The 16,043-nt window shown below is 46.3% G+C and overlaps 1 protein-coding gene across 4 annotated transcripts in view; it reads left to right on the top strand.

Moving 5' to 3' along the window:
• The window catches only part of LOC146799314 (protein-L-isoaspartate(D-aspartate) O-methyltransferase-like), a 233,574-nt gene that overhangs the window by 92,551 nt on the left and 124,980 nt on the right, over positions 1 to 16,043 (top strand). For all 4 annotated transcript variants that reach the window (XM_085626864.1, XM_085626862.1, XM_085626865.1 and 1 more), the window contains one exon: positions 2,970 to 3,001. In XM_085626864.1, the coding sequence (XP_085482990.1) occupies positions 2,970 to 3,001 (32 nt within the window). The remainder of the gene's footprint in view (positions 1 to 2,969; positions 3,002 to 16,043) is intronic.

The raw sequence follows: 16,043 nt of genomic DNA, 5'->3' as shown, positions 1-16,043 counted from the left end.
TGCTGTTCACTGCTTTCTTCTTGGACGTGTTAGTGAAGGTTTTTAGTTTGTTCATTTTCATTGGGTCATGAAACTTCTTGATAGGTGGATTATTCTCAAGTCGCTCAACTTTGAAGTCTGTATAGCAATGTACACCTATTTCATGCGCCTTCATTATATTGGATAGTATGTCTTGCGATGCCTTTTTTTGCCTTGAAAAGACTAATGAGCAGTAGTGGCCTGCATTGCTTGCGGGTGGAGGGGCGGGCGGGAGAGGTCGCATGGGGTGGGATTCGCGGGGGTGTTGCGGGGAAATAAAAAATCTAAGAAATGAAATGAAACTTACCTTTTCGCAGGGTCCCGTGTCTTCTCTGCTTCGACTCTCCTGCCTCTGACAGGAACAGGAAGCACGCAGCCAGGCTTCCTCCCCTAAGCCAATTACAATGCTGCAAGCAGCGTTGTGATTGGTCGGGACGGCGCCTAGCCAGGGGCTAGTGGGGTGGGCATGTTCTTCAAAAGCAGCCTGCATGGAGAAGGGCAGAGTGCGCATGACTGGTTTGAGCGGCCCGAGAGGGCAGACCAAACAGTCTTTGCGCACTCAGGAGTGGGCAAACCACTCCCCCTTGCCCTGCTTAAAGAGCGGAGCAGCCCTGCCCACCCGCCTGCCCAAAGCAAACATAAAATGGTAATAACTAAAAGGTACCATTTTATTTTTTGGCTTTCTCGCACTCCAATGCTCCTCCGCCCAACAAATGGGTTTATTCAGCTTTGAGCCAGACTAATAGCTCTTTTAACAGAATCTTTGTCTTTTTCAATTTGTGACTTATGTAGATCTGCGTGCGTAAGATCTGATCTGTTGTTACAAACCATTTCCCATATCTGACTCAAAAAGGCGATTCTGTGTTCAGCCGTTATATAACATCTTTTCACAGCACCCGCCTTGAGGTTGAATCTTGTTGTACCACCTTTAGTCTGTGTGTCTTTGCTGACTGTTACATCTTTCGCTTCATCGACCTTAATCCGTCCAATCGAAATAACACCTGACAGTTGAACTGAAAAGCATCCATTGATAAAGATGTGGTGTATCTCTGGATTCGGTGCAAGTAATGTAATTTCGGCATAGTATACAGGACTCCCTTAATTTGCTTGAGAATGTGGCTCTATATGCATTATGAATCCATGGAAATGTCGACCATTTGGAGCTCGTCTACAAAACAGCAACTTGCGTCTAAAACATTTGTGTTCCAACCTAAAATAGATTTTTTTGCAAAGTTCACATTAATACTACATATTGCTCTATTAGCATCCGAACCTCTTCAAGGTTTACAAGATAGTTTAGGGAATCACTGTGCTGAAATATTAGAAGAAGATTTCTCTTTTTAAAGACTGGGACATATTAAAATATAATAATGAAAGAAGATCTGGCGAGCAAAAAGTATTGAAAATAGACCTTTCAGTTGTTAGTTCAGAGGACAAGAGGACCTGAGACTTATTCATTTGTCTAAATAGGTTAATGCTAACTGTATCTATTTGAAACATGCCTTTACAAAGTATGGTATTCAAGCAAGATTTGGAGGTTTATCTGGCAGAGGGCATTTGTTTACTGCACTCTCAGAGAGCCAACAGTCTCATGGCATTGAACACAGTACCCAAAAAATAAAAAGTTTATTTCCTGGGTCATCTTCCTTTTCATGCACTACATCACAGGGGATCTGAGCAAACAGCCTGAAATTGAAATTTGAATCCCCTCAGTGAATATGAGTAGAAACAAGTCCTCCTCAATATTCTGTTTAGCCTGAGGCCACCCTAGACAGGAGAGGAAGTGCAACACCTTCCACTCTTTCAAGGGCAGATTTCTAGTATCCCCAAGAGAAAGGTTTATGCATGACAGGTTAGAAAAGATTATCTATGAATTCTCATGAAGCACCAATGTCCATTCAGAGTTACTGACCACAAAGGAAACAATTGTTTCATGTACCACATGAACAAATGCTCAGTCAGAGAGCAAGCGCATGGGAGAAAAGCAGAGATCTAGACTCACTTCCCCAGTAAGGTCTAGAAAAATGATTGCCCGTAACAAAGCTAGGCCATCATGACTGCAACTATTGCAAATAGTTCTGTGTGCTAGCTCCTGAATCCTCCTCACTGTTATTGCATTGGATGACCCAGAGCCTGGGGATTTTAAGCGGCTGTGGACTGGTGAGGGTTGCATTGGCATTGAATCCGTCACCTTACCTTTCATCATGTCCTGTTGGTGTGTGCTTTTGAAGTTAGTCCCCTCCTGTTATCAGATCTGTTGTTGGTTGTTTATCATAGTAATCTTGGAAATGTCTTTGCTAGAAGAATGTATTTTTGCATGCTCTCTTTAAGGCCTCTCTGCCCCCTTAACTGATATCTGCAGGTTGTCTGTTATTTCCATTGATGTCTTCATGAGGAAAGGAGTGTAGACCTGCAACTTTTTGCAGTCCTCTGCCAATCTGATGAAGTGTGTCTTGTTTGTCCATACCATTAGATCTGTGTGTGGCTTGGGGTGTACATGTCAATGACATCTGGATTTCCTAATGGCTCTGCATATAGCCTAGTATTTAGGAGGTGGTGGTTTTATTGTGTTCTCACATTTTGGAATGCATACAAAGCCCCTTCTTCCTCTAAGCAGCCATATAAGGCCCAGCTGACACACTGCCAGTGCCACACTGTGCCTAGAATCAAATGACTCCCCTGAGTGAGCAAGTCAAAGACCTCAACCAAATCATATTAGCAGATCACCGCATGGTATAAGGGAATACTCTATTCCATATTTGGAAAATAATGTACAACTGTGAAGGCATATGGTGACACTCATTTGATAATACTGATAGAGCACAAGAGCAGCTCTCAATGCAGATATAGAGTTTGGCAACAACACAATATCCTATGTTGTGACTTTTGCAGCAGAACATATCATTGTGTTGAATAGTAGACTGACTTTATTTTTTAATATTTCACTCTAGGATACAAAGCTACCATCAGTGCCCCTCACATGGTAAGAGCAAAGTGGAATGGTTTAAATTATTTGTCATGTTGGCCTGTGATTGAATGGTGATCTTTTGTAATAAAACATTTGTGTGAACAAAATAGCATTTGTTTAAAACACCACAATATTAACATCTACTTTTTCAGAATTTTGTGTCGTTTTTTGCGCATGGTAGGCATGTCACTTATTTTCTTTATTCATTGTTTCTGGTACTTCCTATTTCCAACTCAGTAGACCTTTCTAGGGAATTATATTCTGCTTTCCTCCATTGCTCTTACCACATGTTTAAGACCACTGTTGAGCCCATACAGAACTGTGCTTCATTGCGTAATATTTTTATTTCTTGTCTGCTTTTTGAATTTTCTCACCTACATGTACTCACAGATACCATCTATTATTCCTAATTTTGACTAGATGCTTTTCCATAATCTATTGTTTCCACGGGTTAAGATATGCAAGTGCAGTTATAAATATGTCGCCGCAAGGTTGGCCCTCACTCAGCCTGCCTTTTTTTTCTCAGAGGCTCGGCCTCATTGGACTTTTGCTTGATCTAAGGGACCCTTAACAGCTAGTTCCAAAACAACCTCGTTTTGCAGATAGTGAAGTTGGAGTTTGTGTCCAGTGATTTCAAAGTAGTGATGCTTTTGATAAAATAACTGAAATTTAAATTGGGCCCTAGTACTGATTTCTTGGCAAGGCTAGAACAGAAGAGCAAGTAAAGTTAGAAATATACAGGCCGCGGGCATGGTTGAAATCTTAATACTTGGCCTATGACTAGGTGCCCAAATAATTGTGTCCTCTTTGGGGGAAATCTATGGGACATCAAATTTACGTGACACAATGCCTCTCTTTTGCCCATATTCTAGTGTAATCAAGAGTGAATCCTCCAAAGGGGAGATTGGTTTCCCCACCTGTGAATGGAAACCTCCCACTGAAGTTGAATATGATGACACTAAAACCAATCCCCAACAAAGAAGTAGTACCCATCCTGTTCTTATCCCATAAGCAGAGATGTAGATCAAAAGTTATGACGTGCTAGAGAGTGGTCACATACTTTCCTGCACACTTTTGAGCCCCTTCAAATGTCTCCCCTGTATTGGCTTTGTGTGCTGACTCTGTTCTCTTCCCTCTCCATTCCCAATTCCAATTACAATATTCCAGTTGTGCTGCAATGTCTTTGTGCCCTCCTTTCTTTCTTCTAATAGTTATATTTAGTGGTGACAGGACTCTTTCTTTGAAGTGGAAAACGTGTGGCTGGCTCATTAATCCAATTTTCTAAATCTTCTTGCCTATCCACTTTCATCAAATTCTGGGACGCCAACAGGTCTTTGGTTATTTTGCCTGGAATACTTTTTCTACAATGACAGTTTTAATTACAGTTATTGTATCTTCTTGTTGTCACGTGGCCCGTGAGGCTATCTTGGTCCTCCCCCCTCCCAGTGGATATGACGCACAGACGTTTGCAAGGTTCGAGGGTTTTATTTATCGATACTAAATAAAACCGGGCTCTCTCTCTCCGTTACAGATGGCCTTCTAATAGTTTCTTGGTCGACGTTTGGGGTATTCCTCTCTCTTCCTCTTTTCCTGGTGGTTTCCGCTCAGGGGTTGTGGCACTCGGGAGGGTGTGGAAGAGGAAAACAACAAAAGAAAACAGAAAGAAAACTTTAGGCTACTGCCTTCTTATACAAACTATGGGGAGGGGTAAGTGCACCTTCACCAGTATCCCTAATTGTGCAGTGGCTGTGTGAGAGATTTACTGTGTTGTCGCCGGTGTGACCCTTAACCCTGCCCACCAGCACTTTAAAGTAAAGGCACTCACAGCCGGCACTTGCCTGAGCCCACGACCCTCCGGGGCCGTGGTAAGGTGAGATTCAGCCTCCTCGTTTTCTCTCGGAGTGCTGGTCTCGCTCGTGGTACTCTTGGAGCGTTCTCAAGTTGTTCTGCTCCCGCCACCTCTCCACCGCCATTCTGGAGTCCCGGGTCGTCTTCTCTCCTCCTCGGTCGTGTTGCTCTCGGTTTTCTCTCTCTCTGCGTCTTCCTCCACCATTCCCCCGAACGCCACACCTTCCTCACTTCATGGTTTTTTACCCTCTTTGATGGGCGGGGCTTCCTTGCGTCATCCGCGAGAGTCTGTACCGCTACCGCTGTTTCCTGTGTGGGATGTCTCTGCGGCCCTGTTGAAAAACTCACCGCACTCCCAATCGAGCAAGGGCTGTGCCTTGGGAAACCCACCACACTTCTGTTTAGTAACTGCACCAAAAAGGGTCGCTTGATGATTTCTGCTTAGTTATGTGTAGATTCTGTCCATGCATCTTGAATCCAGAGATTAAAGGTCTGAAAACCACTACCCTGTATTAGAGAATTAGATCTAGCCGAATGGCCCTTAGCATTAGCTTTTATGCCTTGTTTATTTATATATTTTATTTAATATGGATTACAATTCCCCTCTTCTTTGGAAGACCTTCACCTCTAAAGCTGCCAGCGGGCTGGAAAAAGCACTAACCATTTTATATGACAGTCTTTTTGTTTCTCCACTTGTTCAGCTAGATAATCAATGCTTTCAGTGGGAAATTGTATTTCCTTTCAGTGGCATAGGAACTGGAACTCATTTTAATACGTTAGACCCAAAAAATCCCTAAGTGACCTTTTGGTTGGGCGAAGTATGTGCTTTTAAAGATGCATTATTAAAACAGAAATATTGGTGATCCATTTGGCAGGTTTTAAGTTGGTTAGATCTTTTTTCTGAGCAACATGAGGCCTGAATGCTTAGAATCTAAGTTCTATACTCAATAAGATTTCAAATACATGTAAGACCCCATCCTTCACAGCTATTGGGCAATATTATATTGATTAAAAGAGAAAATCAAACATCATTCCCCCCCACAATACAGGAGATAGTTTTAGCCTAACATATCCTAAAATTGAATAAAGCTGTCAACTACAAAGGTAAGTTCCACACATTTTTCTTAAGCCTTCTTTTTTGTTATTTGTTGCAGACAACCGCTTAAGACGGAATTTTAGAAAAAGAACTTAGCACGCATAGGTGTCATCAATGAGCCTCTTAGTTTCTGACATATTATGCAGATCAGCCTTTTACATTTTTTATTCCTGGAACCAATCTGTAGGCCTTAAAATAACTTGGGAAATGAATCTCCCCCTCTCTATATGGAAGGTTTTTAAAACTAGTAATACTAGTCAAATTTGCCCCAATTTAAAGCATATTAGGCCGGCCTCAGCCATAAGTAAGGACTTCTCCTAAACTTTCTGTTGCCTAGCAGGACACCAATTGTGTGGCTTCGCTAAGAGCAATGAATGATGGGATGGAATTCCACATTAAACCATGCTCTAGGACTACGTCACAAAGTCAATCAAGCATATCTTTTTATTATTTAGGTAACCTTTTAGAAACAGATTCACAGTTTGCTCTCCTGTGCACATGGATGCATACATCTTTTTTTTTTTTTTAAATCTGTTTATTGGCATTTCAAACAATGTATTGAAGTCCCCTGCCAAACATGACAGCATAGTAACAACAGATCAGAAAACAACATAACATTGCGATTGCTCATACACCAAATATCAGGATGCCCACCCAACCTTCTGCAGCAATGTGTATCGTTGCGTTATCAAGAATTCAAGATCATACCCAACATCATTATTAATCAGTGTCTGAATCATTAACAGTCAATCGTACCAGATACTTTCGCAGAGGTTCCCAAATGTCTCTGGGCCTGGATGTTACCGAAAGTTCTTCCGCATAGTGTGCTAGGTTCTTCGTACAATAGGGTTTTGGAGCTAACTTACTCTCCCAATGTAAAGCCACTCGGTGTTTGGCCAGTAGCAGTGCAATGCGCACTAGCTTACCTGTTGCCCCTTTTAAATGCGGTACATGGCATAATAAACAAATTGGTGGAGTACAGTGCAGCATAGTCTCCGTCATTTCATGAATGTGTTTCAGTACAGTGTCCCAAAATGATCTCACTCTACCACATCCACACGCAAGATGCAGAAAATCTGCATCGAGATGACCACAATCGTTTACAAGCGCTGGTCTCCCGCAAGCCACACTTATGTAATTTAACGGGGGGTGATAAGTCTGGTGAATGAATTTAAAATGAATAATGCGCAGGTTCCCATTAGGTGTAAGAGCTCCAGTCAGTTTTCAAACGTGTTCCCAGTCCAAGTCTGACAGTGGTGAGGCCAGGCTACTATTCCAATGAGCCAAGCTTCTGCTCGAGTCGAGGACTCTGTCACTCCGTATTTCTTTATAAAGTTTTGTGACTAGCTTGCGCAGCGATGACGTGACCAAGAGCATCTGCAGGGCATGTGAAATGGGCGGTTCAGCCGGGTATGTGACGTAGTGGGCCTTGACCGCCTGTCTCAGTCTGTGCATAGTAAAGTTGAACAACAGCGAAGGGTTTGAAATGTGGGCTAAGTCGTCTGCCGTCAGAAAATGTCCATCTGGAAATATATCTCTCATAGCTACCATGCCCACCTCCCTCAGCGCCCTAAGTGAGCCCTCCTCCTGTGTTACTGAAAGTGCCGCATGATCTGCAATAGGCATTGCTGGTGCGTATAATGAGAGTTTGTCAGTGATATTGCCTATATTTTGCCATGCAGCAATAGTTGTGTCAATGGAGTTTATTTCTGTTTTCGGCGTGCCTCTACGTGTGTGTGTGTGTGTGTGTGAGCACACCAGGTATTGGGACAGTGTGGGCATCTCCTTCCTCCACTGCAACATGCGGAGTGAACGCGTGAGGTCGGAACCAGTAATATGCATATTGTGCTTGTACACATAGGTAATGTAGAAAAATATCCGGAGCATTAAAACCCCCCTGGGCGTAGTCCAGTGTCAGTGTGGTCCAGCTAACTCTGGCCTGTTTACCCCCCCAGACCAACCGGAGTAATGAGGATCGTATCCCCATGAAAAAAAATTGTCAGCTTGATCGGGATATTGCTAAATAAATATAAAAACCGCGGTAATATAACCATTTTGATAACAGCAATGCGGTCAGCTATAGAGAGTGGCAGATGATTCCACCTGTGTATTTGTTGGTCTAGAGAGGCACATGTTCTGCCATAGTTTTCTCTTAATTCTGGGTCTCGGTGTACCCATACGCCCAGGTATTTCACTGGTTCCGTAGTCCACACCAAGGAGTATTCCACGCTCGGTGGTGATGTATTAGCTATAAGGGGTATCATTATCGATTTATTCCAGTTAATTTGCAAACGCGAGAAACGCCAGAATCTGATGTATTCCCTCACCACTTTCGCTAAGTGTTGTGTGGGATCCCTTACGAACAGGACCATGTCATCGGCGTAAAGTGATATGCCCACCGGTCTATGTAGGAAATTAAGTGCTGTTTCTCTATGGCGCTGCCGAATTATGCAAGCTAGTGGTTCCAATGCTAAAGCGAACAGCAAAGGCGACAGCGGACACCCTTGCCTCGTGCCTCTGTGTATCTTGAATGGTGTAGACGTTAGGCCCCCGACACGCACCAATGCGCAGGTGCCAGTATATAATAGGCGAACCCATCCCGAGAACAACAACGGAAACCCCATGCGTCTGAGTATGTAAAACATGTAGTCCCATTCTATGGAATCAAACGCCTTCGCTGCGTCCAGCATCACAGCAGCAGCAGGCAGAGCAGGATCTAAAACATGGAACATGGCAAAAATAGTCCTCAAATTGTGTGACGTAGATCGTTCCGGTATGAAGCCTGATTGATCCGGGAGGACCAGGCTGGGCATAAGGGGTTGCAACCGTGTAGCTAATATTTTTGCTAAACTTTTTGCATCCAAGTTTATCAGGGACAGTGGGCGATAAGATTCGCAGGCAACTGGGATCTTCTCTTTTTTTAACAAAGTAATAATTAGCGCCTCGCGCAGTGACGGTGGCAGTAAACCAGTCTCGTGGGCCTCTGCGTACATTTCCACTAGGGGAAGCGTAACTAGGGCGATATATTCCTTATAAAACTCAGCTGTGAGCCCATCTGGCCCTGGAGCCTTTTGGTTAGGTAATGAGCGAATCGCAGACTTGACATCTGTTTTGTCTATTGGTTGGTCTAGATATTTCCGGTGGTGGTCCGACAACCAGGCACATGCTATATCTGATAGATACTCTGCCAAATCATGGTCCGACGTGGCACCCCGGGAGGCATATAATTCAGAGTAAAAACTACGAAACTGATCCAGTACAGCCGAAGGGGTATAATGTTTCACTCCCTGGGAATCTGTAATCTTGGTGATATGATGGTGGTCCTCCCGAGCTTTGATCCTAAAGGCTAGGGTGCGGCTAGGACGGCCCCCTCACCATATGCTCGTGCTGTGTGCCTACGACCTCTGTATCGTGTCTCCGATTCCGCCAGAGAGTCATACTCCGTCAGTAAGTCGTGAATACGAGTGAGTGTTTCGGGGCAGGGTGCGGTTGTGTATTGGCGTTCTAACTCTGCGAGTTTGTTTGGTCTGTGCAAATTGGCCTCGGATATCTTTCAAAATGCCAGTTGTAGTGCCTATGCATACCCCACGTATGGTCCCACAATGTAGCTGCACTCTCCACAGTTCCCGTGTTAATGGTGAAATATTGTACTATGGCTTGTCTGATAGTGTCGTCGTACACGGGGTCTAGTAGAGCCTGGGCCCTGAAGCGCCAAGTGTAGGGGCGATGGACGTTGCCCTCGACTTGAAGTGCAAGCCATACCGGGTTGTGATCTGACAGCGTGCGCGGTAGTATAGTGAAATCCCTGACCCAGTCATTCGCTCCATCACTTAGTAGCCAATAGTCCAGCCTGGACCAGCTACCTTAATTAGGCGTGGCATGCGTGCCTTCTCTGGTTGAGCTATGTCGCAGCCGCCAGACATCAGGGAGACCAAACTCAATCATTGCATCATTGACACTCTGAGCTATCTTGGGTGTGCGCAGGCCATGTGAGCTCGATTTATCTAGGCGTGGGTCCAAGTAGGTTTTGAAATCGCCCCCCAGAGGACCGCCGCCTCGGGCCACTCTCGTAAGACTGTGTAGATGCGTGTAAAGGTTTCCGACTCATCCATTATGGGCCCATAGACATTAATCGGAGTGACCAGGAAGTTACCTAGTTTACCATGTGCCATGGCACAACGCCCTTCTTTGTCAGTATGTGTGTCAATGGGTGTAAAAGAGATGCCCCTCTTAACTAAAATAAGGACCCCTCTGGCATACGAGGAGAACGATGCTGCTAGTTTATAACCAGCCCATCTAAGAGCAATCTTGGCCTCAGAGGTTGTAGTCAAGTGCGTCTCCTGGAGGAACGCTATCTGAATGTCATGTCGATCTAAATAGGTGAAGACCTGTCTGATTTTTTTGGGAGTGTTTAAGCCTCTGACGTACCACGTCAGGCATTTATATTTCTCACCCATCTTGAGATACACTGAATAGATCCGCAAGTTCCATTAATAAGTTACAACTGTCAAAGGCTGTGGTGGACATGATCTTTGCGTGGTGTTTCGGTGCAATCAATTCAACATTCCCCAAATTGAAACTTCCCCAACCCCCCTCCCCCACCCACTTCAGCAGACCCCAACCGCTAAAGCCATCCCAAATTAATTCTAACTGTTCCTCCATCCCATTCCCCAAACAACTCCCCAAGAAAACAAAAGTTTGTTGTGGCTCACACAGAGTGGCGGGAACCGCCGGCCGGATACCCCAGTGACAAAGCCGCCTGGGGGGGTCACTGCAAAGAGCCAAGTATATGCAATACAGTCCGCCACTTGCAACAACGAGTCGGTGCCCTGTCCAGAGTTCAAGTATCCACAGTGGTAGAAAATCTGCCCCTCATATATACATATTTAGTCCTCAAACACAGTCACTATAAGGAGAGCAGACCAGGAGGCAGCCAGACACACTCCGCCATGTCTATGCCAGCCGTAGACCAGGACAACCCATGGGGATTGCATCAGCAGCGTGCCGATAGCAGTAGTCTCGCACATTATTTAACGTCTGAGGCGTTTCCCTGCCCGTCCTGCTCCCCTCTGGGTGATCTCCGTCGCGGCGCCTGAGAGTTCTTGTGTTGGAGGACCTTGAGCACTTCTTTAGGATCGGCAAATATCACAGATTTCCCCCATCAGTGAACCGGGGCTGGGTAGATCATTGCATATGGAATTTGTCGGTCACGTAATTTCTTCTCAACTACCACGAATTTTTTACGACCTTCCTGCACTTGCTGTGTGACATCCGGGTAGATGGATATGTTCAACCCATTGTGCGTGAGGGTTCCCAGCTCTCTGGCCTTCCCGAGGGCCGCGTCTCGGTCTCTGTAGTTCAATAGTTTAGCTATGATCGGGCGTGGTTTTGCCCCAGGAGGTGGTGGTGGAGCAAGGGACCGATGCGTCCGTTTGATTATAAAGACCTCCGAGAAAGTCTCCCGTCCAAACAGCGCCACCAGCAGTGTCTCAATATAGCGTTCCATATTGCCCGTGTTTGTCGACTCTGCCACTCCCAGAACGCGCAGATTTGTTGCGGCGGGACCTCGCTTCTAAATCTTCTGATTTCGCCATGAGAGCTGTGAGCGTCTTGTCGATCTTTTCTTGTTTTGTCTCCGTTTGGCGCTGTGCATCTTCCGCGTCCGAAATGCACCTTTCTGCCATATCGATACGCTCCGTATGTCTGTCCAGTCTTTCAGACATACGATCAACTTTATAGGTCAAAGAGTCAATTTTCCCATCGATGTTTGTCAGAGTGGCTTTGATCGTTGTGAACATGGACTGAAAGTCTACAACGGCAGGGGTGCCCGCATCCGACGTAGGTGGTTGGGCGGACGCCTGTTCTGTTCCATTGCTGTCTGCCACCTTCTTTGCCTGGTCAAAATGGATTTTAGGCTGATTCTTGTCAAGTTTTCCCATCGTTACTGCGTTGTGGGCAGTCAATGGGTTCGTCGGACGATGTTGTCTCAGAGTCCAAGGATTCCCACCACTCAGTGCAATGTGGGCAGCAATACTCCACAATGGTGACTTAATTTTTGCAAGTACGCAGTGTGAGAGGATCGGTGAAGGACAACAGTGATCTGGCCAAGTAGGTAAACTACTTCACCCCTAGACGGGAGTCGGCCCTTTTCTGTGTCTCAGAGCGTTGACGTAGCCGCCCCCAGCAGAACTACAGTCACGTGCGCCGCCAGACAGTTCAGCCACTGGTGGTCAAGTCAGTGTTTTCAGTGTGAGGCCCAACGGTGAGATATTAGGCCCGGATCAGAAGGGAGAGGTGCCAATTTACAGTTGCGCACGGTCATTTCACTAGTATCTTACTCCTTATGTGTACTGCCTCGCCCTACAGGGTTTTCATTGGTAGCCTAGCAGCCCTGTTCCAGGATGCAGAAATCTGAAGGGGGGTATCCGCAACAGCGCGCCTTTTAGCGCCCACTTCAATAGACCTCTAGATGTTAAGAGGCCGTCATATATCTGGCCGCATCGCTCGCCGGTGGGTCCCAGTACACAACAGGATTGGTCGCGGCCGCCCCCAGCAACACCACAGTCTTGACCGTATGCAGGCAGTTCAGCCACTAGTGTCCCAAACAGGAATGTCAGTGTGAGGCCCACTGGTGTGGGATTAGGCCCAGTTCAGGGGGGAGAGGCACCAATATGCAGGTTCATGGTGTCTTTTACCTCCCTCGCGCTTTGTGCCGTTCACGTGCTATCTCCCATCACGGGCATCCCTCAGCAGTCTCCTGCTTCCACGCTCATGAGATAAGGAAGTGCGCCATACCTGAAGGGGGGAGCCACAGAAGCTCGCCGTCAAGCACACAGCTCAGGAGGTATGCAGATGTGACGAGGCCGTCAATGGCCTTTCCGTCCCACCCGTCGGCGGGTCCAAGTGCACAGCAGGTTCGGTGGCCGCTGCAGGCGCGGCGAGTCATAGCATGGTCTTCCACTGCACACACCCCAGTCGCATCCCAAGGAGATCGCCTGCAGCGCCCTGGAGGTGCACCTTGTGCAGTTCCGCCCCCCGATCGGGAGCAAGAAGCACAGATCTCTTCACCTCCTCCGGCTGATGTGTCGGAGAGGATGCACCACCAGTCAGGGAGCCAAGTCCGCCACAGCACCCAGCACGCCCAGCACCAGCAGCGGTGTCTCTGTCTACTCGATCTCTGCGCCGGCCAGGATATCAGTACCAGAGTTGCAGGCCGCTCTCTGCCGCAGAAACGATAGCCGATTGCCGTCTGTTCGGGAGCATTTAGGATCGCACTAACCAGGGCACCATATCGTCACTGTCTTCCGACACAGGATTTCATCGGATTTGTAACCGATAGCAGGCTGCATGAACAGGATAAGTGCAGGATTGCGCAGTGACCGCGGGAGCTCGCTCACAGAGCGGCCATTTTCAGGCTCGGCTAGCTCCGCCTCCATGGATGCATACATCTTACAGCCAAAACATCCACTTATCTACATAAAAAGTGTGCATGTCCAAAACCCTTTATAGGAAATTCAAGACCCAGCAGCTTACACATCTTCACTAATTACCTCAAACAGAGGCTGGAATTTGCTGCCCTATTTTTCTTCTTGAAAGGCCATGCGAGAACAAGGATACCTTGAGTTCTTCCAACCCACCAAAGACAAAGAGCCTGACTTGTCTAGTTCCTTCTCTAAACAGTTCTAGAAAGAGGAAGGGGGAAACTGTAAGACATCCCAATAACGCAGGAGGACAATATCAGGCTTGCTGAAGTGGTGACACTTCTGACTGAAGACAGCCAACCTGTTGTCTCCATATCTGGGCCCCTAACTGAAAAAAGCAGGAATTTTAGACTTCATGCTGAAAGTAGAGGGTTACAGACTGTCTGGGCCACAGCACCCATGAAATGACAGAAATACACCCCTGTCTTGAAACCTGTAACTTGATTTCTTATATGTGCGGGGCCAGCCTCAAAGGGGCCATACCCTTCTTTCTCGCCCCCCCCCTTTTCAGGTAGGAAGGGTGGGTCTGTCCAAGGGTGGCCAAATCCAGGGGTTGATATGGCTTACATGGCACCAGTGTCAAGTGTTGTCGGGGGGGGCCGTCAAGGAGTCATAGATTGGGATAGGCTTGTTGTCCAGTGGTGGCGTTGGAGAAGGCATCAGAAGGATTGGGGCCGGAGCAGGTGGTGGCACTTGTGTCGGTGTCAGACTGGATCCAGGGGTGAATCCTGAGGGCCCAGCTTGAGCACCTTTTGGTTCCATGGGGCCCAAAGGCATGTCAGAGGGCGTCATGGCCGAAAGATGGCATTCATGGCATCATAGAACTCTTTGAGTTGGGCAGGAGTTGCTCTAACTCTGGGGAACTCGGGGAAGTGTGAAGCTGGTCCAGCCTCCATCTCCGTAGGTGGAGTGCGAGAGCGAGGCCCGAAGTACGGTGTTTGGAGTGCAAAGCTGAAGAACGTTTTGACTTCTTCTTTTGCTTCTTGGATTTACCAGACTTTGAGGAAGACATTTTGGAGTTGAAATACGACCATCTGTGGGATCGACTCAGAGAGTGGCCCCAAGATCTTCCTCAGGTCTGGACTGGGAATGACGTGGAGGCTGCTTCTGCTGTGCCTCCAGGAACTATAATGCTCGCTTGCAAATTGCCTTTGGAAGCATTGACTTGCACTCAGCGCAGGCCTGACCACAGGCACTAGAGACAGACCAAGTGAGGATCAAACACAGACATCTGTCTCTGACATTCACAACAAGGTTTAAAACCCGTAGGTTTCTTAACGTACATATCCCTAGCAAACTGGGAGTAATTGGTCAACAAATAGTTGACAAAAAATCAGAAAAGATGTTGAAAAAGTGACCGAGGTAGCTCTCCGGATCAGCGTTGCTAGCACGGATGGAAAGGAACGGATGTCAGCATGCCTGGTTGGTGCATACATGGGCACTGTGACAAATTCCGGTGCAGCATCGTCGACGCAGCAGAGCCGATTGACTCTGACCACCGGCTCTAAGAGGTACCGCCCAAAATTTTCCGGATCCATTCTGGCACCTGGGAAATATTCTATGTTGAACAATATGTGGTGAGATAGAGTTTCCACCAGAAAAAGCTTTATTTTTTCTTCCAGTGGGTTCCTTTAATCTCAGTGCGCTACAGCATTTGTTGAAACTAGGATATGTTACAAGTATTAAGATTGCATGAAGAAATCATATAATTAGCTAGTAGCACGTAAAGTCCTTTCTACCAAAAATTATAAAAAGATGACTCTTGTAACCCCTATAAGGAAAATCGGGTGACATTTATTGTATGTATTGGCCAAGGACCTTCGCTGTGTTAAGATGATGTTTTTTAAAAAACATCTAGGGCCTGAGACACCGTCCGCAATAAATGGAAACGTTCCGAAAATGAACCTACACAGTGAATAACTGACACACTAGGGACAAGAGGGTCAATATTTTTCTTTGCAAGGAAGAACAAAAATGTATCTTCTTAGAGGAGGACGAACTACTGAATTCTCGGGCCTGGCTCAAGTCACATGTCCGGTTCTAGCTCAACCAGAGGTCCTTCAGGTCAAGCGGAGTGTGGGGTTGACGTCCACAGCGTGTTTGGCGCAGACCCTTGCCCGTATGCTGCAGCTAAGCTCCATTCCACATGGCCTTCGGCCGTGTGCAATGTAGATTTGCGCCCTACAGTGGGTTATCATTGATTTTATTTGAGATGTCATCAGTAGTGTAATTTAAGATGCCATTAGTAATTAGTGATGTCACATGTAAGATCATAAGCAGTGCATAACGGGGGTATGACTTATGGTTAGCTTACCTATGTCATAACGGGCGAATTTCAGTGTTTCTTTTGTAACCATACCTGCACTTTAACTGTGTTGCGAGATATATATATTTCAATGAAAAAAGGTTTAACATTAGTTATTGGTAGGAAAATATATACCAGGTCCAGATAAAATTCCGGGAGACGTCTATAAAACTGACCCTCAAATGTGGACGATTTATCTGAACTTGTTATCAAATGCTATTTTTGCAGAGGGCGAATTACCCGAATCATGGAGGGGAGCTGAGATCATAACTATATTTTAAAAGGGTGATGCAAGCCACCACGCCAATTACAGGTGGATCAGTTTAA

The sequence above is a fragment of the Triturus cristatus genome, chromosome 9 (assembly GCF_964204655.1).
Source record: "Triturus cristatus chromosome 9, aTriCri1.1, whole genome shotgun sequence".
Taxonomy (NCBI): Eukaryota; Metazoa; Chordata; class Amphibia; order Caudata; family Salamandridae; genus Triturus; species Triturus cristatus.
The sequence above is the reverse complement of the archived record's forward strand: the minus strand, read 5'-3'. Positions and strand labels throughout refer to the sequence as shown.